Source organism: Panthera leo, chromosome C1 (assembly GCF_018350215.1).
Source record: "Panthera leo isolate Ple1 chromosome C1, P.leo_Ple1_pat1.1, whole genome shotgun sequence".
NCBI lineage: Eukaryota > Metazoa > Chordata > Mammalia > Carnivora > Felidae > Panthera > Panthera leo.
The window spans coordinates 114,387,767-114,415,217 of NC_056686.1; the positions used below are offsets into that span (position 1 = coordinate 114,387,767).

The following is a 27,451-nucleotide window of genomic DNA, read 5'->3' on the forward strand; positions in this document are numbered from 1 at the left end:
TTTTTGGTACAATTGTAAATAGGATCAATTCCTTGATTTCTTTTTCTGCTGCTTCATTATAGGTGTATAGAAATGGAACAGATTTTTGTATATTGATTTTATATCCTGTGACTTTGCTGAATTCATATGTCAATTCTAGCAGTTTTCAATGGAGTCGAAAAAAAAAAAAACAAACCAGGAAGGGTTTTCTACGTACAGTGTCACGTCATCTGCAAAGACTGAAAGTTTGACTTCTTCCTCGCCAATGTGTATGCTTTTTATTTCTTTTTGTTGTTTGATTTATTTAGGCTAGAACTTCTAGTACCATGTTGAAAAACAGTAGTGAGAGTGGACATCCCTGTCCTAATCCTGACCTTAAGGGGAAACCTCTCAGTTTTTCCCCATTGAGGATGATATTAGCTGTGGGTATTTTGTATATGGCCTTTATGATGGTGAGGTATGTTCCTTCTATCTTTGCTTTCTTGAGGGTTTTTGTCAAATGCTTTTTCTTTATCTGGTAAGAGGATCATATGGTTCTTATCCTTTCTTTTGTTAATGTGGAATTTCAGGTTGATTGGTTTGCAAATATTGAACTAGCCCTGCAGCACAGGAATAAATCCAATTTGATCATGGTGAATAATTCTTTTAATATACTGTTGAATTCGATTTGCTAGAATCTTATTGAGGATTTTTGCATCCAGGTTCATTAGGGATATTGGCATGTAATTCTCCTTTTTAGTGGGGTCTTTGCCTGGTTTTGGAATCAAGGTAATGTTGGCTTCATAGAATGAGTTTGGAAAGTTTCCTTCCATTTCTATTTTTTGGAACAGTTTGAGAAGAATAGGTATGAACTCTTCTTTAAATGTCTGGTAGAATTCCCCTGGAAAGCCATCCGGCCCAGGACTCTTGTTTGTTGGGAGGTTTTGACAACTGATTATTCAATTTCTTTGCTGGTTATGGGATTGTTCAAATTTTCTATTTCTTCCTGTTTCAGCTTTGGTAGTATGTGGGTGTCTAGGAATTTGTCCATTTCTTCCAAATTGCTCAGTTTGGTGATATATAATTTTTCATAGTATTCTTTTATAAGGGTTTGTATTTCTGTGGTGTTGGTTGTGATCTCTCCACTTTCATTCATGATTTTACCTATTTGGGCCCTCTCTCTTTTCTTTTTGATACATCTAGCTATGGGTTTATCAATTTTTTTTATTTCTTTCAAATAACCAGCTTTTAGTTCCATTGATATGTTCTAACTTTTTGTTGTTTCCATATCATTTATTTCTGCTCTAATCTTTATTATTTCCATTCTTCTGTTGGCTTTAGGATTTATTTGTTGCTCCTTTTTTTGTCCCTTTAGGTGTGAGGTTAGGTTGTGTATCTGGGATCTTTCTTGCTTTTTGAGATAGACCTGAATTCCAATGTACTTTCCTCTTAGGACTGCTTTTGCTGCATACCAAAAGGTTTGGATTGTCATGTTTTCATTTTCATTGGCTTCCATGTATTTTTTAATTTATTCTTTAATTTCATGGTTAACCCATTCATTCTTTAGTAGGAAGTTCTTTAACCTCCATGTATTTGAGGTCATTCTAAATTTTGTCTTGGGGTTGATTTTAAGTTTCATTGTGTTGTTATCTGAAAATATGCACAGTATGATGTGGATCTTTTTGTACCTGTTGAGGGATGATTTGTGACCCAGTATAAGATCTATCTTGGTGAATGTTCCATGTGAAATTGAGAAGAATGTGTATTCTGCTGCATAAGGATGAAATGTTCTGAATACATATGTTAAGTACATCTGGTCCACTGTGTCATTCAAAGTCACTATTTCTTTGTTAATTTTCTACTAGATGATCTGTCCATTCCTGTAGGTGGGTAGTTAAACCCCCTACTATTATGGAATTATTATCAATGAGTTTCTTTAAGGTTGTTATTAATTGACTTATATATTTGGATTCCCCAAGTTAGAAGCATAAATATTTACAATGGTTTAAACTTCTTAAAGGATAGACCCCTTATTATGAAATCATGCCCTTCTTCATCTCTTGTTACAGTCTTAGTTTTAAAATCTATTACTCTGGTATAAGTATGTCTACTCTGGCATTCTTTTGACCTCAATTAGCATGATAGATGCTTCTCCATCTCATTTTCAGTCTGCAGATGTCTTTAGGTCTAAAATGAGTCTCTTGTAGGCAGCATATAGATGGGAATTTTTTTTTTTATCCATTCTGATACCCTATTTCTTTTGATTGGAGCACTTAATACATTTACATTCAGAGTGATTATTGAAAGATGTGAATTTAGTGCCATTGTGTTTCCTGTAGAGTTGTTTCTGGTGATGTTCTCTGATCCTCTGTCCTCTTTGTTGCTTTGGTCTTCCTTTTTTTCTCCATTCAGAGTGTCCCCTATAAAATTTCTTGCAGGGATAATTCAGAGGTCACAAAATCCTTCAGTTGTTGTTTGTGTGGGATTTTTTTTAAATCTCTCTTTCTATTCTGAATGACAGCCTTGCTGGATAAAGAATTCTTGGCCACACATTTTTCCCATTTAGCACATTTAATATTTCCTGCCACTCCCTTCTGGCCTGCCATGTTTCAGTGGACAGATTTGCTACTTAACTTATGTGTCTAGCCTTGTAGGTTAAAGAACTTCTGTCCCTACTACTTCCAGAATTCTCTCTTTATCTTTGTGTTTTGCAAGTTTCACTATGATATGTTATGGTGTTGACCTGTTTTTGTTGATTTTGAGGAGAGTTCTCTGTGACTCTTGGACTTGAATGCCTGTTTCCTTCCAGATTAGAGAAGTTCTTAGTTATAATTTGTTAAAATAAACCTTCTGTCCCTTTTGCCTGTTCTTCCTCTTCTAGGGCTCCTATGAGATGGATATTGTTTCATTTCATAAAATCTCTTTATTGTCTAAGTCACCCCTCATGATCCAGTAATTTCATTTTCCTTTTTTTTAAAGCTTCATTATTTTCCATTATTTTATCTTCTATTTCACTTATTCTCTCCTCTGTTTCTTCAATCATTGTTGTCATTGTATGTAGTTTGCTTTGCATCTCAGTTATAACTTTTTATTTCATCCTGAATAGTTCTTTGGTCTCTGTAGCAAGGGTTTCTCTGGTGTCATTTATGCTTTTGTCAAGCACAGCTAGTAGTCTTATGATTGTTGTTCTAAGTCGTTGTTCAGATATATTGTTTATATCTGTTTTGAGAAAGTCCTTGGCTGTGACTTCTTTTTGACTTCACTTTTGGGGAGAATTCTTCCATATTGTAATTTTGTTTAAGTTTCTGTCTTTTGCCTGTTTTAAAAGCTTGTTATGTTTGCTGCCTCTGAGAGTACTGCTATAATAAAAAGGGGTCATATACTCTCTAAGGCATGATACTTCCAGAAGTGTTTCTGGTGTATGCTGTGTGCACTCTGCTGTTGCGTTTTGGCTGCTCTTTCCCACTGGTCAGTACCTTAACAGAGCTCCTCCTTGCTTGCAATGGTGGACTGTTTGGACCTTTAGCTAGGTGTGCTTTGATTTGTTTGTTTAAGTAACCCTGAGAAATAGAGGGTGTGGGGGGGTAGTCTGATTCCAAAAAAAAAAAAATAGTAAAGGAAAGGGAAAAACAACAACAAAAAACAAAACCAAAGAATTAAAAAATATAAGGCTTGTTCTGAAGGAAAAGAAAGAAAACAAGAGGAAAAAAATAAAAGAAGTGAAAAAAGAAGGAAAAAATAGAATAAATAAGCCTGATCCAAAAAAAAAAAAAGAGAGAGAGAGAGAGAGAGAGAGAGAAAAGGGAACGAAAAAGACAAGAAGAAGAAACTATGAGCCTGATTCCAAAAGACAAAAAGATGAAGGAAGAAAAAAAAGAAACAAGAACTGTCTGTGTTGTTTTGAGACATGATTTTCAGTGCACTCAGTGTATGAAGGGTGCTGACTGTGCTAGTCTTCTAAAGGAGAGGTCCCCAGCATTGGCTCAGAGTTAGTCTTACCCCAGTAAATAAGCATAGGCATGGGGGGCTGAGTTTGGCATAAGCAGGTCCCGCCTCCACTGGGGGCTGCCGTGCTGCTCTCTGAATTAACTGTGTTGGTGTTGGGAGAAAAAAGGGTGCCACCCCAATCTCTCATCCCCTGACCAGGGACTTCACAACCCCTACTGTTCAGGCCATCCTCACAGAATAACAAGAGTAGTCAGCTTGCCCTGTGTCACAGCTGTCCTGTGTTTTTTCTTTGGTGCATGCCTGGGTTTCAAAACCCAAAGTCTTAAAGGACCCAGAACCATAAGGATCTGCTCCCCTGCTCTGGAGTAGAGCCTCTCCATCCTTCTGATGAAAGGCCTTTGGCTAGCATTTGCAGGGTCTTTTGTCCTTGGAGAAGCAATAACCCTGTTCCAAAAGTACTCCAGAAAGGGGAATGTTCTCTCCCAGTGCACCCTGGAGATCCCTACACCATGCTATGCACTCGGGTGCCAGCTCCCTACTCCCCAGAGGCATGCACTAAAGCTCCACTGTTTGATGCAGGGCTCAAACTCAGGAACCATGAGATCACGAACTGAGCAGAAGTTGGCTGCTTAACTGACTGAGCCACCCAGGTGCCCTAGCCTTGTTTTTTTTTTTTTTTTTTTTTTAAGTTCATTTATTTATTTTGAGAGAGAGAAGGCTCACGTGCATATAAGCAGGGGAAGTGCAAAGAGAGAGGGAATCCCAAGCAGGCTCTTCACTGTCAGTGTGGAGCCTGACAAGGTACTCAATCCCAAGAACTGTAATATCATGACCTGAGCTGAAGTCAAGAGTCAGCCACTCAACCAACTGAGCCACCCAGTTACCCCAAAATCACCTGGTACATTTGATACATTTTTTTAAATTGTGGCAACATATACTTAACATAAACTTGAACATTTTAACCATGTTTAAGTATGCAGTTTAGGCCATTCAGTACATTCACATTGTTGTTGCAACCATACCCACCAAAATTTTTCTATGTTTTTTTTTTTTAATTTATGTTTGAGAGAAACAGTGTGAGCAGGTGAGGGGCAGAGAGAGAGGGAGACACAGAATCAGAAGCAGGCTGTAGTCTCTGAGCTGTCAGTACAGACTCCAACACAGGGCTTGAACTCACGGTCTATGAGAACATGACCTGAGCCGAAGTCAGATGTCCAACCAACTGAGCCACCCAGGCGCCCCTGCAACCATACTCATTAAATGATAACTCCCCATTTCCTCCTACACTTACCTCTAGCAACCACTCTTCACCTTCTGTCTCTAAGAATTTGACTACTCTAGGTACCTTATGTGAGTGGAATGATACATTATTTATTCTTCTATGACTGTCTTATTCCACAAAGCATAATGTCCTGAAGGTTCATCCAAGCTGTGGCATGTGTTAGAACTTCCTTTCTTTTTAGAGCTGAATAATTTTCCATTGTATGTGTAGACCACATCTGGTTTATCCATTCCTCTGCTGATAGACAAATTGGGGAGATTCCACTTTTGGCTGCTGTGAATAATACTGCTATGAACATGAGTGTCCAAATATCAATTTGAGTTTCTGCTTCCTATTATTTTTGTACATCCCCAGAAGTGGAATGGCTGAGTCATATGGTAATTTTTATTTTTAATTTTGTTGAGGAATCAACATACTCTGATACATTCTTGATTGAGGAAAAGAAAGGTGCTTCAGTTAGAAATCATGGTATCATGAGAACAGAGAACTTTGGTCCTATTGAAAATTAGATTTATGACTTTGGAGAATCAGATTTTCTAGAATTCAGGGAAAATCTTAAGTGTCAGATGCCTTTCTGGCGATATTTTAGAGATAGGAAGGGAAAATAATGATATTATGGCCATATAATTTTTAATAATGTCATTAGAGAATGCAGTGAAAGGAAATAAATTTGTGGCAGAGGCAGCTTCTGACATTGGGGTCCATCGTTGCTGTACCATGAGAGTATTCAATAACGGATATCAGCTTGGAGTGGCATTTCTATTGCCTTAACTAATATCAACCCTTTTAAGTAGGCATGGGGTTCATGCTTCTTACTGTTTTGGGGATGCTCCGTTCATCCTGTAACACCGTGCCCTGTTGCTTCAGAGAAATGTTAACGTACTAGTGTTCTGGTCCAGATAACATGACCTCCTAGTCCCTGCTGCCATTTGAGAATTGGAACATTGACAATATTGACAACGCTTCTCACACAGAAGACCTAGAGGAAATCTCTAGCTGCCTGCCTCCCAATACTGGAGGCTGAGTGCATGGAATAAGCTTTGTTGCTCTGGAGGTAAGCTTGGTAGGAAACAGAACAAAGTGAAACAGAAGATCTTCACTCAAGCCAAAGAAGGATCCTCCAACATCAAAACTACTTTGTTTCTCAGAGCACGAGGCCTCCTATCCCTGGAGGTGCTAAAGCAGAATCAGGGCCTGTCAACTCAGGAAATGTGTTCAGGTACTTTTCTGTATATTTGACATGGCGATATCAAGAGACTACTTACTACTGAAGAATTTATCAAGTGGAGATAGGTTGGGGCTTCTGGACAGGGTTGGTGAGTGGAAGTTGCAAATTAATGGCAATTATGTTATTCTGTATCGATATTTAATTCACGTTAGAAAGCCAACTTTCTATAATTCCACCATTCCATTTATATTCAAGTATACTTCTGTCCTGGCTGGTTAGCTAAATTCATGTGATTTTGCTATGATTCCAAAAACAGCTTGCCAGATATTTTTGCCCAGTGGTGCTGTCCACGTAGCTGTCTGTAGAGTCTCTGACATTTGTTATACAATGGCATGTTTTTTCCTCTGAGAAATTTCTGCCATGGCAGCCACTCCCCATAAGGACAATTATGATGTGACCACACAAAAGTCTCTCATCCACCACCACAGAAAGCCCTTCTCCTCTAATAGTATACAGTCTTTTATCTTTTGAAATGTCCGCACACTTCTTACCTGCCCCCTTGCAGCCAACCAACGACTGCCAAAGGTACCTGCAAAACAATTAGAAAGTCTCGTTCAGTCACAAAAATCTTCATGATAGAACATTTGCCAGAGAGTGTCTCAGTGTTTTCCCTTCTTTTATTTTATAAGTCTCCCTTTTCTAACACCATTGAACTTCTTCTGCTCAGTGAAGGTTTATGAATCACATGCTGCAAGGTTATTAATAAGCCACCTTTGTTAATTTTGCCTCAGACTTAGGTTTGTGATTGACATCTCCTTCCTGAAGATATCAAGCTTCATTATTAAATGGAAAAAGCGAACAACAATTTCAGAATAACTATAAGGCCATATTTTCCTAAAAATGTCTTCTTTATAGATTCTGGCTAAAACCTAACATGCCTCCTTCTTTTGATAGTAGAAGAATAAAGTGTAAGGAGTGAGCTGGGGCAAGGATTTAGACAGAGGTCAGTGGTATGTTAGTAGATGTTTAGGAATGACTTCTCCTTAATTAGATAAAGCAAAAACCAGCTCTGATTATTGGTGGCTCATTTCAAGCCACCAATGTGGATTTGGGAAGAAAAGGGCTCAATGCACGCTGGGAGCCCAGGCTCCCGCTCCAGCACACCAGCCAGGGACCTACACTCTTTGTGAGCATTTCCAGTGTGAGACTTTCTAGCACCATTTCGCATCACCCCTCTGAACCTTAGTCTAATTACTTTTAAAAATGAGGAAAATGCCCAATCATTCAGTTGCTGGTTTAAGGTCACAGAGCAAATGAATGGTATGTGGTTTTAGCCTCTGCTTTTACACACCATTTGCAAAACCTTTGTTAGAGAAGGAGTCTAGGAATTAAAGTGTGTGTTAAGCTGTAAAATGAATACATATCACATCTTCCTAAAGGACACAGTTCTGCTGACTTTGGTTGCAATAGAGATTGCTTAAAACTGGTGCGTATACACACAGCGTGGATCAGAAATATGAAATATTTTGCTACATTCACACTTCTGTCAAGGGTGAGGCCTGTCATTAACAAACAGCTCAACCAAAATGTCGTTGGCCAAATAAGTGGCCAGTCAAAAAGTTCATGGACATCGGAGCATTTTTGTGTGCCCAGGTGCCCTGCTGGGGCCAGACCTTCACCTTCAGCACAGGTAATCAGCTCAACCCCAAGTCCATGCCCAGGGTTGAGAAATTGTCCGTAGCGATCTGTGTCTACATGCAAACCTTGTCTGCAATCGACCCAGTTTGCGTAGCTGTTGTTGTGGTTTGAAAGAAGGGAGGGAACAAAGGCTTCATTCCTGCTGTTTCTTAATTGGAACCATCTGTTATTCTTTGTCTCCGCTAAAGAAGCTGCAATCCAGTGCCTGGGTCTGACACGGAAATTGGGGCCTGTGAGCTTTGGCACAGACAGCAATCTCCTAAGGGAAGGCAAAGTGGCCACCCTGTAGGTAGGGGCATTGTTTTGAAGATCCCTTGTTAGGGAGAAAATATTGCAAGGGTAACTAACTGTTCGAAGGGAATATCAAGCAACACGAACATATTTATTATTGTAGAAGGTAGATTTTGAATTTTGCTGGCAAAAATACGATGGTGTGAAAGACTGAAGAGAACTCGCCTGTAGTGAGACCTACAATGCCCCAGTTAGACTACTGTTTCACAAAAGCCCTAGAGAAAATGTCACTAACCCCATGTTACAGATGACGACATGGAGTTCCTCGGACCCAGAGTTAACACATGGCAGAACTGAGACAGTAAATGAAGATCCCTCTGGCAATAAAAAGCCATGACGTTTCTACACTATATACAGAAGGAGCTGGCAACCCTGAGCCAAACCCAACCCGCCACCTGTTTCTGTAGAGTGCCCGAAAGCTGAAAATGTTTCCTACCGTTTTTGTAACAATTTTTGAGAGTTGAAAAAAATCAAGAGAAAAATAGCATTTTTTGACACATGAAAATCATTTGAGAGTCCCATCTCCATGTCCCAGAAGAAAGTTTTACTTGACACAGTCATGGTTGTTCATTTCGGTACCGTCCGTGGCTATTTTCACACCTACAACAGCAGAGCCGAGTGGTCCCGACAGAAATCCAATGACTTGCAAAGACTAAACTGCTTGGTAACTTGACTTTCACAGGACAAAGCTTTGTCTGTATGAGACCAGGGGTTCTCCCACTTGAGTATACATCAGAATCCTCTGGAGTGTGTTTTTAACACAGATCAGTAGGCCTCACCCCAGAGGTTCTGATTTGGTAGGTTGAAGTGAGGCGAAGCATTTCCATTTCTAACATGTTCCCGGGTGACGTCCTTGCAGCTAGTCTTGGGTTCACCCTTTGACAGTGATTGTACTTGACAAAAAGTGGCTACAATGGTTTTGCTGATTGTTCAGCTTTTAGCCAGTAGACTTTGTAGCTAGGGTATAAATCTTCATAGCTTGGTAAGTCCCCTTCCTTCTGTAATCTTATCTTTGCATAATGTATTTACCACTTTTACTACTGGATGGCTCTTGTACAGTTATTTCTATGTTCATGCGTCTAGTTTTCTCATCTCTCTAATTTAAGTTTAGTGAGAGCAAAAAGCAAATAGTCTGTGGCCATATGTCCACATTGATGGCCCGTGCAGGGCTGCTCTCACACCACAGGTGGGAGGCAGGGTAGCAGAATAAATATGCTGCAAGCACATGCACCTTCAATCCCGACCCTGTTGTTGGCTTTCTTCCTAAATTTGGGCATGTTAGCTTCCAAGAGCCTCAGTTTCTTCTGCCATGAAATTAGCATGATTAACGTGTGCCTCACGGAGGTCACCTGACTTTTATATCAGATCAAATATGTAAAGCATATTCAATGCCTGGCAAACTGTAAACAACCTGGAAGCCTTTGAGGGGCTCACTGCATAATAGTTGAACAAAAGCCTTCAGTCCCTTCCCCTCAAATGAAGTAGTGATGAGGGAAGTCATTTCCTCTTGCCGCGTCAACTGACTGAATTCCACACCACCCTTGATGGGAGCATGGAATACGCGCTAGCTCAGAAACACACCATACTCACTCTACGCCCATGCAGCTTCTGCCTGGACTGGTGCCTGAAGACAACTTGGATGGCATCTAGAAGTCTGTATCCAGAGCAGAGTTACAGCTGTTCAGAGAAAAAATGGCCCGTTACGGTTCAAAGAAGAGTTAGAAATGCTAGAAGGGAAAAGACAATGAGGTCCACTGCAGCATTAATGTCCGTGCTCTTTGCTGCCTTCTTCCAGAATAGTGCAGAGGTTCAGAGCTCTCCCTGTGGTTTCTGACCACCTGGGTCAGCTTCCTGGCTCCATCATGAGCCTACAGTGTGGCATCAGGTGTCTATTTTCTCTTTAGCTCATTTCATCATTTCTAGAAAGTGGGGCAATCCCTGAATTTCCCTTGTATGGTCTTTGTAAGGGTCAGATGAGTGATTTTAGGGAAAGCCCTGGCCTGGCCCAAGATATGTGCTAAGTAGAATAACACTAACGGAAAACTTGCCTGTTGCATGAGTTGTGTTAAGTGTTTTACTTACACTCATTCATTCATAAAACAAGACAGAATTTATGAAAACTATGACTTCAGTGAAAATATAAACATATAAACCTGGAAAAGTTTGGATCAATAGGTTATATTTGAGATTGCTTCAGTGTGTGCACCTACATGCATTTCTGTTGTTGATGGCACTACTATCTTTCCTGGCAAAAATACTTTATAACCAGAAAAAAAAAAAAAACTCTACACATTTATTTGTTGTTGTTTTAAGTTTTCTCCATCGTCATGTCTTCTCTCTATTTCATTTGAAAGGTTACCGCTGTACTACCAAAAACATTTGAAAAAGAAGACGACGGAGAATCGCTCTCTGGTCTTTAACAGGAAAATCCCTTCATATGTTGTCCTTGTCGGTTGACACCAGAAGCTCACGAGTATTCCGACCAAAAAGGACATTGAGAGAGATTGGAAAGAGGAGGATTTTGAAAATGTTTTATGGATTAGGAAGATGGCGGCATAGGAGGACGCTGGGCTCACCGCGCGTCCTGACACTGATTACTTAGATTCCACCTACACCTGCCTAAATAACCCAAAAAACCACCAGAAGACTAGCAGAACGGAGTCTCCGGAGCCAAGTGCAGACGAGAGGCCCACGTAGGTATGGCGGCGAGGCGGTGCTCGCTCCACGGACTGGCAGGAGGGAGCCGGGGTGGAGGGGTGGCTAGCCGGCCAAGCAGAGCCCCCGAGTCTGGCTGGCAAAAGCGGAGAGCCGGATGGACTGTGTTCTGACAGCAAGCGCGACTTAGCATCTTGGAGGTCATAAGTTAACAGCTCTGCTCAGAAAGCGGGAAGGCTGGAGGACAAAGGGAGGGAGAGTTGCTGAGCCCCGGGAGGACAGAGCTCAGCTTGGCGGGGAACAAAGGCACTCGCCAGCGCCATCTCCCTCACCAGCGCCATCTCCCTCACCCATCCCCCAGCCAAAATCCCAAAGGGAACCAGTTTCTACCAGGGAACTTGCTTGCTCCATGCAAACACCCAACGTTGTGCTTCTGCGGAGCCACCCCTCCGGCAACGGGTCTGACTCCCTCCCGCTGCCACAGGGCCCCTCCTGAAGTGGATCACCTAAGGAGAAGCGCCCCTCCTGCCCCCATGCACCTCGCCTACCCACGACAGCTAATACCACCAATCCCCAGCACGACAAGCCTGGCAGTGTGCAAGTAGCCCAGACGGGCCACGACACCCCACAGTGAATCCCGCCCCTAGGAGAGGGGAAGAGAAGGCACACACCAGTCTGACTGTGGCCCCAGCGGTCGGCTGGGGGCAAACATCAGGTCGGACTGCGGCCCCGCCCACCAACTCCAGTTATACACCAAAGCACAGGGGAAGTGCCCTGCAGGTCCTCACCACTCCAGGACTATCCAAAATGACCAAATGGAAGAATTCCCCTCAGAAGAATCTCCAGGAAATAACAACAGCTAATGAACTGATCAAAAAGGATTTAAATAATATAACAGAAAGTGAATTTAGAATAATAGTCATAAAATTAATCGCTGGGCTTGAAAACACTATAAAGGACAGTAGAGAATCTCTTGCTACAGAGATCAAGGGACTAAGGAACAGTCACGAGGAGCTGAAAAACGCTTTAAAGGAAATGCAAAACAAAATGGAAACGACGACGGCTCAGATTGAAGAGGCAGAGGAGAGAATAGGTGAACTAGAAGATAAAGTTATGGAAAAAGAGGAAGCTGAGAAAAAGAGAGATAAAAAAATCCAGGAGTATGAGGGGAAAATTAGAGAACTAAGTGATACACTAAAAAGAAATAATATACGCATAATTGGTATCCCAGAGGAGGAAGAGAGAGGGAAAGGTGCTGAAGGGGTACTTGAAGAAATAATAGCTGAGAACTTCCCTGAACTGGGGAAGGAAAAAGGCATTGAAATCCAAGAGGCACAGAGAACTCCCTTCAGATGTAACTTGAATCGATCTTCTGCATGACATATCATAGTGAAACTGGCAAAATACAAGGATAAAGAGAAAATTCTGAAAGCGGTAAGGGATAAACGTGCCCTCACATATAAAGGGAGACCTATAAGACTCGTGACTGATCTCTCTTTTGAAACTTGGCAGGACAGAAAGGATTGGCATGAGACCTACAATGTGCTGAACAGAAAAAATATACAGCCGAGAATCCTTTATCCAGCAAGTCTGTCATTTAGAATAGAAGGAGAGATAAAGGTCTTCCCAAACAAACAAAAATTGAAGGAATTTGTCACCACGAAACCACCCCTACAAGAGATCCTAAGGGGGATCCTGAGAGACAAAGTACCAGAGACATCACTACAAGCATAAATGATACAGGCATCACAATGACTCTAAACCTGTAGCTTTCTATAATAACACTGAATGTAAATGGATTAAATGCGCCAAGCAAAAGACATAGGGTATCAGAATGGATAAAAAAAACAAGACCCATCTATTTGCTGTCTACAAGAGACTCATTTTAGATCTGAGGACACCTTTAGATTGAGAGTGAGGGGATGGAGAACTATTCATCATGCTACTGGAAGCCAAAAGAAAGCTGGAGTAGCCATACTTATATCACACAAACTAGACTTTAAATTAAAGGCTGTAACAAGAGATGAAGAAGGGCATTATATAATAATTACAGGGTCTACCCACCAGGAAGAGCTAACAATTATAAATGTCTATGCACCGAATACCGGAGCCCCAAATATATAAAACAATTACTCATAAACATAAACAACCTTATTGATAAGAATGTGGTCATTGCAGGGGACTTTAACACCCCACTTACAGAAATGGATAGATCATCTAGACACACGGTCAGTAAAGAAACAAGGGCCCTGAATGATACATTGGATCAGATGGACTTGACAGATATATTTAGAACTCGGCATCCCAAGCAACAGAATATACTTTCTTCTCGAGTGCACATGGAACATTCTCCAAGATAGATCACATACTGGGTCACAAAACAGCCCTTCATAAGTTTACAAGAATTGAAATTATACCATGCATACTTTCAGACCACAATGCTATGAAGCTTGAAATCAACCACAGGAAAAAGTCTGGAAAACCTCCAAAAGCATGGAGGTTAAAGAACACCTTACTAAAGAATGAGTGGGTCAACCAGGCAATTAGAGAAGAAATTAAAAAATATATGGAAACAAACGAAAATGAAAATACATCAATCCAAACGCTTTGGGATGCAGCAAAGGCAGTCCTGAGAGGAAAATACATTGCAATCCAGGCCTATCTCAAGAAACAAGAAAAATCCCAAATACAAAATCTAACAGCACACCTCAAGGAAATAGAAGCAGAACAGCAAAGGCAGCCTAAACCCAGCAGAAAAAGAGAAATAATAAAGATCAGAGCAGAAATAAACAATATAGAATCTAAAAAAACTGTAGAGCAGATCAACGAAACCAAGAGTTGGTTTTTTTGAAAAAATAAACAAAATTGACAAACCTCTAGCCAGGCTTCTCAAAAAGAAAAGGGAGATGACCCAAATAGATAAAATCATGAATGAAAATGGAATGATTACAACCAATCCCTCAGAGATACAAACAATTATCAGGGAATACTATGAAAAATTATAAGCCAACAAATTGGATAACCTGGAAGAAATGGACAAATTCCTAAACACCCACACTCTTCCAAAACTCAATCAGGAGGAAATAGAAAGCTTGAACAGACCCATAACCAGCGAAGAAATTGAATTGGTTATCAAAAATCTCCCAACAAATAAGAGTCCAGGACCAGATGGCTTCCCAGGGGAGTTCTACCAGACGTTTAAAACAGAGATAACACCTATCCTTCTCAAGCTATTCCAAGAAATAGAAAGGGAAGGAAAACTTCCAGACTCATTCTATGAAGCCAGTATTCCTTTGATTCCTAAACCAGACAGAGACCCAGTAAAAAAAGAGAACTACAGGCCAATATCCCTGATGAATATGGATGCAAAAATTCTCAATAAGATACTAGCAAATCGAATTCAACAGCATATAAAAAGAATTATTCACCATGAGCAAGTGGGATTCATTCCTGGGATGCAGGGCTGGTTCAACATTCACAAATCAATCAACGTGATATATCACATTAATAAAAGAAAAGAGAAGAACTATATGAGCCTGTCAATCGATGCAGAAAAGGCCTTTGCCAAAATCCAGCACCCTTTCTTAATAAAAACCCTCGAGAAAGTCGGGCTAGAAGGAACATAACTTACACATCATAAAAGCCATTTATGAAAAGCCCACAGCTAACATCATCCTCAATGGGGAAAAACTGAGAGCTTTTTCCCTGAGATCAGGAACACGACAGGGATGTCCACTCTCACCGCTGTTGTTTAACATAGTGTTGGAAGTTCTAGCATCAGCAATCAGACAACAAAAGAAAATCAAAGGCATCAAAATTGGCAAAGATGAAGTCAAGCTTTCACTTTTTGCAGATGACATGACATTATACATGGAAAATCCGATAGACTCCACCAAAAGTCTGCTAGAACTGATACATTAATTCAGCAAAGTTTCAGGATACAAAATCAATGTACAGAAACCAGTTGCATTCTTATACACTAACAATGAAGCAACAGAAAGACAAATAAAGAAACTGATCCCATTCACAATTGCACCAAGAAGCACCTAGGGATAAATCTAACCAAAGATGTAAAAGATCTGTATGCTGAAAACTATAGAAAGCTTATGAAGGTAATTGAAGAAGATATAAAGAAATGGAAAGACATTCCCTGCTCATGGATTGGAAGAATAAATATTGTCAAAATGTCAATACTACCCAAAGCTATCTACACATTCAATGCAATCCCAATCAAAATTGTACCAGCATTCTTCTCGAAACTAGAACAAGCAATTCTAAAATTCATATGGAACCACAAAAGGCCCCGAATAGCCAAAGTAATTTTGAAGAAGAAGACCAAAGCAGGAGGCATCACAATCCCAGACTTTAGCCTCTACTACAAAGCTGTAATCATCAAGACACCATGGTATTGGCACAAAAACAGACACATAGACCAAGGGAATAGAATAGAAACCACAGAACTAGACCCACAAATGTATGGCCAACTCATCTTTGACAAAGCAGGAAAGAACATCCAATGGAAAAAAGACAGTCTCTTTAACAAATGGTGCTGGGAGAACTGGACAGCAACATGCAGAAGGTTGAAACTAGACCACTTTCTCACACCATTCACAAAAATAAACTCAAAATGGATAAAGGACCTGAATGTGAGACAGGAAACCATCAAAACCCTAGAGGAGAAAGCAGGAAAAGACCTCTCTGACCTCAGCCGTAGCAATCTCTTACTCGACACATCCCCAAAGGCAAGGCAATTAAAAGCAAAAATGAATTACTGGGACCTTATGAAGATAAAAAGCTTCTGCACAGCAAAGGAAACAACCAACAAAACTAAAAGGCAACCAACGGAATGGGAACAGATATTTGCAAATGACATATCGGACAAAGGGCTAGTATCCAAAATCTATAAAGAGCTCACCAAACTCTACACCCGAAAAACAAATAACCCAGTGAAGAAATGGGCAGAAAGCATGAATAGACACTTCTCTAAAGAAGACATCCGGATGGCCAACAGGCACATGAAAAGGTGCTCAATGTCGCTCCTCATCAGGGAAATACAAATCAAAACCACACTCAGATATCACCTCACGCCAGTCAGAGTGGCCAAAATGAACAAATCAGGAGACTATAGATGCTGGAGAGGATGTGGAGAAACAGGAACTCTCTTGCACTGTTGGTGGGAATGCAAATTGGTGCAGCCGCTCTGGAAAGCAGTGTGGAGGTTCCTCAGAAAATTAAAAATAGACCTACCCTATGACTCAGCAATAGCACTGCTAGGAATTTACCCAAGGGATACAGGAGTACTGATGCATAGGGGCACTTGTACCCCAATGTTTATAGCAGCACTCTCAACAATAGCCAAATTATGGAAAGAGCCTAAATGTCCATCAACTGATGAATGGATAAAGAAATTGTGGTTTATATACACAATGGAATACTACATGGCAATGAGAAAGAACGAAATATGGCCCTTTGTAGCAACGTGGATGGAACTGGAGAGTGTGATGCTAAGTGAAATAAGCCATACCGAGAAAGACAGATACCATATGTTTTCACTCTTATGTGGATCCTGAGAAACTTAACAGAAACCCATGGAGGAGGTGAAGGAAAAAAAAAAGAGTATAGAGTGGGAGAGAGCCAAAGCATAAGAGACTCTTAAAAACTGAGAAGAAACTGAGAGTTGATGGGGGGTGGGAGGGAAGGGAGGGTGGGTGATGGGTATTGAGGAGGGCACCTTTTGGGATGAGCACTGGGTGTTGTATGGAAACCAATTTGACAATAAATTTCATATATTGAAAAAAAAAAAGAAAATGGCCTTATGACACCACATAGGAAGCTACCTACTTCTAGATGGTTCTGGAGTGGGGCACCTATTAGGCACATTAATATCCAGGAGTGTGTGTCAAACAGCTAGTTCTCTATTATTATCATAAATGGTTGGTCCTTTAAAAACAATTCTTGATGTTTGAAGGAAGAAACATTACAGAGAGAAAATGGAACCTAGAAAGACTACTAGCATTGGTACCCCTTAATCCTTCTCGCAGACCTACTCCTACTTACTTAGTGCAGGTTTTCTGCACCTCTTTTGTTTGTTTCTTTATTGATGACCCCATCCCCATGTTCACTTTCTGTTTAAGCTCCTGCCCAGGCTCTCGCAAGCATCTCTCTGAGGACTCCACATGTCTTGCCCTTGGTCAGATGGGCTCCCCAACATAATCTCCCTTTGGTGTTTTGTGTTGGTCTCCCTTTCAGATGTTTTTTTTGTTGTTGTTGTTGTTGTTGTTATTGTTGTTTGTTTGTTTGTTTGGATCCTTCGGAATGGACCAGTATTTTAACTCGTGGATTTAACAAATGGATTATGTAATCAGTATCATATTTTCACATTTTATCTGCAAAACATTGGCTAGAAAGGGCTCCATTTGTTCATAGGTGTGAGAGTCACAGTGACTGACCAGTGGGCTTGTGTAGGTTTTTCCCAAGCACAAGGTACATTTTTTTTAAGTTTATGTATTTGTTTTGAGAGAGAGAGAGAGAGAGTGAGCAAACAGGGGAGGGGCAGAGAGAGAGGAAGAGAGGATCCCAAGCAGGCTCCACACTGTCAGCACAGAGCTCGATGCAGGGCTCTAACTCAAAAACTGTGAGATCATGACCTGAGCCAAAATCAAGAGTTGAATGCTTAACTGACTGAGCCACCCAGGAGCCCCAGCACATGGTACGATTTTACGTTGACTCTTCTTTTTGCCACGACTTGTTCCTGCTTCTACTTTATCTCTCAGTTAGCTAAATTTACTGATGTTCTAACATTTAGGTGACGTACAGTTTTATCCAGGTAGTTTCCCTTAATTTCCACCTCCCAAGGATGGTTTCCTACCCAGTGAATTCCATACTCCCAGTGGATCCCATGTTCCCTTCTTCCGTTATATTCACATTGAAGCATACTGATCTATTTATATATTTTTGAGAAAGTTGCGGACATGTGCTATTTATTTTATTCTTTCCCCCCATTAAGCCTCTCTATCCTAGAACAAATTTTTTAAGTACACCAAGATGGATAACAAAACAAGGAAGAAAGAACTAGAATGATAAGCATAAATTTACCTGCGCTTTTCTGCTTTTTCTGTTAAACCAGGGTCCTAACCAAGATCAGCCTGAGGGTTTTTTCATCTTTAAGCTTAGCTGATAGTAATTACAGAGAAAAGCCTTTTGTAGGAGTAAGAACTATTTAAAAAGCCAACGATGCATTACATTTGTGATCCACATTAAAAATAGATTAAACATTTACCTAAAACTCTATCCTGAAATGCTCAAGCTTCATCTTTACTCTATGTATGAAAATGATTCATTAAGAGCTTACTGTTTACAACTGATTGCCAGAAAGTAATATATTCTTCCTCATACCAGAAAAACTTCACCAGCATGCAGCTTCCAGGGAGAACAGAAACTATCAGATGCTCAGGCAAAAACTGTTACCATACTACTCATTCTATACCAAAATGATTGCTAATGGTTCTTTATTTATGTGCTTTTCCATTAAAGCTTTTAGGATTTGAGTAATGAGAGATCAATATGATTCCAGACATCCAGACGCTTGAAACATATGAATGTGGGTCTAATGTGTAAATTTTCATCTTAAAATCAGTTAGCACATAAACAGAATACAACTCCTTGAAGTCAGTTGTGAATTTATTACTCCCCCTTGATTCCATGGTACCAAAGTTTCATTCTGAACCTCCAAAAGGTTCTAGTATTAACATTATTCATTCAACCGTTATATATTTAAAAGTTCTCATTTTCACAATGCTACTGGGAGTGGAAAGCAATACTAGCATATATTTCTATCATTAAGCTTTTATTTATTAAGGACAATCAGCTTTAGAAATTGCTGACAGTGCAAAAGTCCTGGGATTTGTAATAATGAAACCATGTAAATTAGTGTTTTCTTGCCCTTTGTGGGAATTTGTTCCTAAGCATTCCTATGGGAAACACTAGGATTTGATGGAAATACAGTCTTGCTAGATGCTAAGTGTTCTTGTTATTTTTTATTTATTTATTTTTTTTTTTTTTGGTGATCTTGAGCAAGGCATTTACTTAATCTATGTCATAGTTTCTCAGCTGCAACTTTTTCTGTAGCTCTAACATTAGATGAATACATATATTTCATTGTGACAGACACTGTCGCTGGCTCCCCCATAGTTACAGACACACACTCACATAAACTTTTTGGCTGCTTATAGAGTCTTTTTCTACTAAAGGGACTGACATTCTAGACACTTATTATCACAGTAATGTCTTCCCCATCTAGAGAATGGTTATAAGGTCCAATCCTGGTCAGTGGGATGTAAGGAGGCTGCAGTTGGAAGTCTAAGAAGGCTTCCCTTTTCTAAAAAAATGGAGGGCATGGCGAAAACTAAATGCCTCTGCTCTTTGCTAGATCTGTTGTGCCTGTATGTGTCACTTGGAGAGTCTGTCACTGTGCTAGTACCCTGAGGCAGACACAACCACCCATCCAAAAATGTCAGAACAAAAAAACACAAAGATCTTTACTTTGTGATGGTACTGCTGGGTAGATAGGCTGATTCTTGAACCACTCAACTCTGAACTATTTGTTTGAGATGTAACAAATGTAAATAGATGTAATAAATAAATTTCCAATGGGCTTTTAGTTGAGCGTTTTGCCTAATGCCAAAAGGACACCAAATAGCATATATATATATGTGTGTGTGTGTGTGTGTGTGTGTGTGTGTATATATGTATATATATATATGTATATATGTATGCATATATAATAGCATATATATATCATATATATATATCTCATATATGTGTATATATATGATATGTATATATCATATAGTCTCTTTTGTATTTAAAGACATGACTTTGTTCCAATTCACCCCAGATCTTTCAATGACCCAAGCTGTCACACAGATAAGGTCTCTATTCTAATGTCCACCTCCTTAGAGGGACATTTGTTGACTATCCTACATAAAATAGTCACTCTCTCATCTCTGAATCTTCATTTATCCTACTCTATTTTTCTTTTAGGCACTTATCAGTTTCTGAAGTTAATTATTGATGTTATGCCTGATTACTTTATTGTCTTTCTCCCCCTAAAATGTAAGTTTTATGAAGGCAGGACCATCATTTCCCACAACTGTCTTATTTTTATAGCATCTACAACAGTTCTGGCACAGAGGTGGTATTTGATAAATATCTCTTATGTGAACTAATGATAGTCTTAAAGTGTACCAAAAAAAAAAAAAAAAAAAAAAACAGGCTTGCAGAGTAAAGGTTCTTATGATTGTTAACGAAAATTTTGGCAAATTATAAATGCATAAGAAAGCAAAGCAAACATGACTTGCCTTTTATAAAAAAAGCATAATTTGTAAAACATAAGTTGTTTGATACATATTTTATGTATATATTCAATATATTTGTTTTCATGAATGGTCTTAAAACCTTATGATGTAAGAAGAAATGATTTCATCATACAGAAAGCATGCGTCACTAAGGAACTGAAATAAAATAAGATTGACAGATCCATTTGTGTATTAAAAATATTGTTGGACATAGACAGGTATATATGTTGGTATATGAATTCAAATTTCCAAAGACATTATTATAACTTACATATAATTAATGGTGGAGATGGTAATGACACATTTTTACTTTATGCATAATGCCTCTCTGTAATTTTTTTAAGTGAACTTATATAAATGTTGTAATTAGTGAAAGGTTCAGTCATGATGCTAAATGCTCTGGATAAATCTATGTTTGCATAAAACTTAATGTCCAGTTGGAGAAATGAGCATTGAGACAAATGAGTGCCAAACATGTTTTAAGGCTATGATAGGAATTTTTACTAGTTATAGAGTTTCCTGTTTCTCTCTCTCTCTCCCTCTCATACACACACACACACACACACACACACACACACACACCCCTATTCAAAGTTAGAGCAAGAGAGTGTTCAAACTCATTCTTTACTCCTGACTGTTTTAAGCTTATTTATTTATTTTGAGAGATAGAGATATAGAGAAAGAAAGAGAGAGAGATAGGGAAAGAGAGAGAGAGCATGAGTGGGAGGAGCAGTGAGAGACGGAGAGAGAGAATTCCAAGCAGGCTCTGTGATGTCAGTGTGGAACCCAAGGCAGGGCTCAATCCCATGAACCATGAGATCATGACCTGAGCTGAAACCAAGAGTCAGATGCTAGACCAACTGAGCCACCCAGGTGTCCCCAGACCTATTCTTTCTTCTACATCAATTTTCCTTCATTCTTTTTCTCCTAGCAGGAGAAGACAGCAGTTCATTTACAGCACAAGGAGGAATCCTCACTAATGTCTGGGTTGCTCAGTACTTCTGCCCAGGCTCTCCTTTCATACATGTATCTGGGTGGATACTTCTATCCACAACCTCTCCTACATACCTGCTCATCTGTCAGCCATGCTCACATCAACTTTCTACCCAAACCTTGGCAGGCTAGAGGACGGTAGTCCTCCAAATTGAAGTCAAATAGAGAAAGATTGGAAAGGAGGATGAAAACACATTAAGGCAAAGAATTTGAAGTTAAACTTTAACCCAATATTTTGCAAAATTGTGTATTAAGGATCACTAGGAAATTTGATAACATTTAATAGTATGGTTCTATAATATATAGCTGTTACTCATTAAATTAAAAAAAAACCTCTCAGACAGAGTTAAAGAATGAAGATGATGGACAGGGGAAAATTAGAAGATCAGACCTGTAATCATAATAAACAAACTATCAAATAAACTCCCCAAGGAAAAACTTCAACTCTACTAGGATTCTCTTTGTTTTTAATGTGTATTTATTTATTTTGAGAGAGAGAGAGAAAGTGTGAGAGCAGGGCAGGGGCAGAAAGAGAGGGAGAGGGGTGGGGGAGGGAGAGAGAGAGGGAGACAGAGAGAGATAGAGGGAGAGAGAATCTCAAGAAGGCTCTGCACTGCCAGCATAGAACCCGATGAGGGGTTCAAACTCATGAACCAGGAGATCTTGACCTAGCCAAAATCAGGAGTTGGGCGTTCAACCTACTGAGGCACCCAGGCACCCCTTTTCTAAAAATTTGTTAATGTTTATTTAGTTTTGAGAGAGAGAGAAAGAGAGAGAGAGAGAGCACAACCAGGGGAGGGGCAGAAAGAGAGAGGGAGACACAGAATCTGAAGCAGGCTCCAGGCTCTGAGCTGTCAGCACAGAGCCTAATGTGGGGCTTGAACTCATGAACTGTAAGAGCATGACCTGAGTCGAAGTCAGCCGCTTAACTGACTGAGCCACCCAAGTGCCCCTGTATCAAAATATTTGTAATCCTGATACATTTATATTTCCAAAATTACCTCAAGTCTATCACTTTGCATTTTTGTGTGCCTTACTTGCTCTTTATCTTTCTCTCACAAAGGGCTGTTCATATATTTTATTGGATGTTCATATTTAAAACTTGTTCTTGTTGCAAACTAGTGTTCTTGGATTCGGATTTATTGACAGGTAGGTCTCATGTCTTTGTACTTGATTTGCTTGCTGTCCTTTTATCTAGAAGAACATATGAAATATATGGAGGTCTTTTTTCCTGTCCAAGTCCACAGAAGACTTTTCTGGAACTATTCTACATTAAGGATGAAGACAGTAGAAGACACCAGGCTGAGACAATTCAGAAGTGAAGCCATGAATGCAGGTTCATGGTACTCCATATGCAAACTCCTTCACCAATATCTCTCACCTCGGCCCCTCCTGTGCCTGGTGTCCTTGAAGCCACAGCACATCTGGAACATTTCTAGAAAATATCTAGTTGGTGTTATGGAATCAGGCGCTCATCTGCAGGTGTTATGTCAATGGGTAAAGACAGTAAAGGGGCTCGAGAATTCTCATAAACTTTCGGACTACTTTCACCTAAGAATGTGCTCTGTGATTTATGTTTCAATTTTAACCTCTCCATTCTTGGTACAAATATATGGTCTGAATCCTTGGGGTTTTATAAGGAAAATAAGTTCACTTCTCATAACATCTCATTACTTGTCATCATTATCAATATCTTATAAGTCCTTTAGGATGTGTCCACAAATATACCCCTTTGCTCATATAAACGTGAATTTTGTGTCTGAATTTATTTACATTTTTATCATGTGTGTATGTATCAGTTTTGCCTCACGTTTAAATTTATGTAAATGAAAATGTTCGTAGTTATTAATCTATAACATACATTTTCTGCTCAAATTGATATTTATGAGCCTGGCGATATAGTTCCACAATTACCTTTTCTGTCTGCTCTGTAAAAATGAATCTGGACTCTTTATTCGTTTTATTCTCAGTCAGCTGTACGATGTTAAGCTTTGTCAGGAGAGGTTCATTGTAGAAGACATTGTAGAAAGAAAAGGTTTGCTTCCTGGTCCCAGTGTACTTCTCTAAGCAGGCGCCAGTTGTACACACCGATTTTCTAGAGCCTGGCTCCTGAAGTAGCCTCAGATTATCCAGCACCCAGTTTCCACAGTTCCTGGAAATCAACAGCAACAAGCCGACAGCTTTCCCTGGGACTCCTCTGATAGCGGTTTTGTGGTAGATTACCTCTGATGAGTTACTTGAGAACACTTCTTGGCAATCTGGAGGGCAAGTTCCATCCAGACGGAGGGCAAGTCCCGAAGGGCAGGTTTCCTGGAAGTTCTGCAGCATGAGAGAACAGCAACTTCTCTGCCATTCAGGGGCTATAGCCATAGACTCCCCAGCAAGGGCTGAATGTTAACCTTGGTGGGTGTTTCCAACATGGCTGCCCTCTTCATCCCTAGGTGTAATGGCTGTTCTTATTAGAATTCTCCTTACTTCTTATTAGATAATGCCTTGTGACTCTATCCCCTGTTACAGTCAATAATTCTTTATATTAAATTTTCTTTGTTCAGTTACATTCTAATTCTATTTGGCCCAGACTGATAGTCTTTTTTTTTTTTTAATGTGTATAGCTATATAGTTCATTCTTTTTTTACTACCTATGGCACTCTTTTTAAACTATGCATTGAATTTGCATTTCCCTTATCACTGATACGTTTGCACAACTGTTGAGATGTTTACTGGCAACTCATGTTTATATCTACCAAAACTTATATAAGAATATTAAATCCTGGGGTGCCTGGGTGGCTCAGTTGGTTAAGTGTCCCACTGCAGCTCAGGTCATGATTTCTCGGTTACTGAGTTGGAGACCCACATTGGGCTCAATGCTGTGCTTTGGATCCTCTGTCCCCCTCTCTCTCTGCCCCTCCCCTGCTCTCTTTCTCTCTCTCAAAAATAAATAAACATTTAAAATACACACACACACACAAAACCCACAAAGAATATTTAATCCTTACAACATGTTTGAGTGGTATTATATTCTCTGTTGTATGCATGAGGAAAATAAAATTCTACTAGATGTGGTGATTCCTTGAGTTAAGTAAGTTGCCCAAGGACAAGGAAGTGATAGATCTAGAATTTAAAAGATTGCCTTTAATTCCAAAATCACTGTTATTTCTACTACTTTATGCTAAGCAATCATGGGCATGGTGTAGAAAGTGGAAGTTTACTATTATAATTTGACAAGGCAGCACTTGATTTATCTAGAAAGCAACTAGGATTTATTAACAATACAGTAAGCTTTTGTTCTGGCCAGTGGGAACAGGGACAGAAGGAAAATCATCTGTTTTCCTTTAAATAATCTAGGGAGGACAAAGGGGAAATGTAAATCACTAAAAAATGATTTTTCCTTGGAGTTTCTGAATTAAACTCATTCTGAAAGTCCTTGCTAACCCCTAAATATAGTGGGCTTCACATAATATTGGGTCATTACATTTGTAGTCATCTTCAAAGATAATGAAGAATAATGTATGTGAAAATCAGTCTGATGAAGAAAGAAAATATTTAAAATTCAAATTCGGATAAGACTTCATTAAATAGGCAAAGTAGAAGTCCCAAAGCTGGACTTGTTCACTTCTTGGTTTGCAAATGAAGATTTTTAATAATTGAATGATGGAGAGATCAATGTGGGGAGAGAATTCAAAACCCAGCACCTCCGAGGAGTGAAATAAAATATAATTATATGTCAAGTCCATGAAGTAGATTTTCAGGACTGTCGATTTGAAATCAGCCAAAGTTATTCAAAGGGACAAGAGGAATATACTCCCCTGTTCCATATCCTGCCACTCTGTTTTATGCCTACAGAGGTTTGTACATGAGCTAGTCCCAAGACCAATTTAAACATTTGTGAAGCTTCTCTTTTGCAGTCCGCTCTATTCTCTCTCCTGTGTGTCCCTTACTCTTGGGCTTCTGTTGTGTTCAATATTAACCTCTCAAAATTGGCGATGGGTAACTGTGTGGTTACTACACTTAGCAAATGAAAAATATTAGAGGCATGGGGGAATAAATGTTAAAAAAAGAAAAAGAATTTCATTCAGAGGAACAAAGAACAATTTGAACAGGGGTTGTTCCTTGGCAGCTTTTAAAGCCCGTGACATAAGTTGCTGCTTATTTATTTTTATCAGAATTTATAAAACACAAATCATTGAGAGATCTCAATACATAATAGGATGTGGTTCCCTGAAGTTGCTTCTGATAAGGTTAAAAAGGTAACGTGTAACTGAATTAAGGTAAGATGCCCAAACTTTACTGCACACAGTACAGTTTACGTACAACAAAAAGCTTACCACCTAGACAAGAGCTCAGCCTTTTGTTTTCCATTTATTTATTTTTTTGAGAGACACAGAGAGACAGAGCACAAGTTGGGGAGGGGCAGAGAGAGAAGGAGACACAGAATCCGAAGCAGGCTCCAGGCTCCGAGCTGTCAGCACAGAACCCGATGCAGGGCTTGAACTCACAAACTGTGAGATCATGACCTGAGCCGAAGTCAGACGCTTAACCGACTGGGCCACCCAGGCGCCCCATCAGTCTTTTGTTTTCTAAACAATTATGTTTTATGTACAAGTGCCCATCGACCACATTGCTGAATGGGTTTCCTGATGGTTGCACTGAGATATTTTTATTTACAAAAATAGCATCATAAGTAAATCTCCTGTTCCATATAAGTACAGGTCCATAATATACCATCTTGTTTACTGGCACATCATTTGACTAGTTGATGTTTCAATGTATATCTCACAAATAATCTTTCTTTCTGTATGAAAGTACAATTTCTTTTCTTTTTTTAGTTACTATATCTGTGAGATAGGATCCCCTGTGTTTCAAGATTCTCTGCTCAGAGTTCTCAAAAGATTTTCCTGTACTTTTAAAAATATTTTTAAATGATTATTTGTTTTTCTTTCTTTTTTTTTAATTTTTTTAATGGTTATTTTTGAGAGAAGGAGAGAGATGGAGCGTGAGCAGGGGGCGTGGGTGCAGAGAGAGAGGGAGACACAGAATCCGAAGCAGGCTCCAGGCTCCGAGCTGTCAGCACAGCTGAGCTGTCAACACAAGGTCTGGCAGGGGGCTTGAACCCATGAGCTGTGAGATCATGACCTGAGCCAAAGTCAGACGCATAACTGACTGAGCCACCCAGGCGCCCCAATAACTAAATGATTATTTATTTTTCAGAGAGAGAGAAATAATGAGCTGGAGCAGGGCAGACAGAGAGAGAGAGAGAGGAGGAGAGAAGGTATCCCAAGTAGGCTCTGCACTGTCTGTACAGAGCCTGATGTGGGGCTCGATCCCACACACTGCGAGATCAGGACTGGAGTTGAAATCAAGAGTCAGACCCTTAACCAACTGAACCATCCAGGTGTCCCAGATTTTCAGTTGTCAAGATAAGTAGGTGTTATCGCATTGAAGATAGAAAAAAATACAGAGAATCCCACGTAACTTAGAGAGTGTTTACCTGGGACACAGAAGAGGATATCCTGTTGTTTGGAAATACCTCATGTCTCTGGTTTACAACTTGGTTTGTGCCTTTGCATTTGTTATTCCCTACCTCACAGCCATGACTGCCAAGCTATTTTAGCATCAACATTAAGGTTTATCCTTATGGCATTAATCATTAGTTGCCCAACTGAGTCTCCCAGATTCCAGCACTGCCATATTACCACCCTGTGGAACCTAACCTGACTAGAAAGTGACTGACAGCAGAAACCTAGACCTTCTCCACTTGGATATTATTGATACCCCTTGTCCACCTCACTGCTGACTTTACTGACTTTACTGATCATGGGTTTATCCTCATCCCTCTGATGATATCAAGGCTGCAAGTTATCCTTTCTCAGTAGGGTTTTAGGACTCTTGTCCCCACACTGCTGGGCAGAGTAGATATGTTGGTAGCCTCCCTGCCACCTGGCCCTGCACATACATGTAGACTCACAAAATTAACAAAAAAAAGTGTTAAAATTGCTGACTCTGATTAGCAGTATGTGACAGGCTATCACTTTAGATGTAATTAGATGAAAGCCTATTTTGAAGAAAAGCTTCTAGTAGGGAATGTGAGTTAGTATTTCCTGA

The 27,451-nt window shown here is 39.8% G+C and overlaps 1 protein-coding gene across 1 annotated transcript in view; it reads right to left on the bottom strand.

Annotated features, from left to right (window-relative positions):
• Positions 1-23,776, bottom strand: part of LOC122225980 — a 36,430-nt gene extending 12,654 nt beyond the window's left edge. The window contains exons 1-2 of the mRNA XM_042948656.1: positions 23,264-23,776; positions 6,908-6,945 (exon numbers count right to left, since the gene is read on the bottom strand). Coding sequence (XP_042804590.1) covers positions 6,908-6,945; positions 23,264-23,719 — 494 coding nt within the window. The 5' untranslated portion in view covers positions 23,720-23,776. The remainder of the gene's footprint in view (positions 1-6,907; positions 6,946-23,263) is intronic.
• Between the last annotated feature and the right edge of the window lie 3,675 nt (positions 23,777-27,451).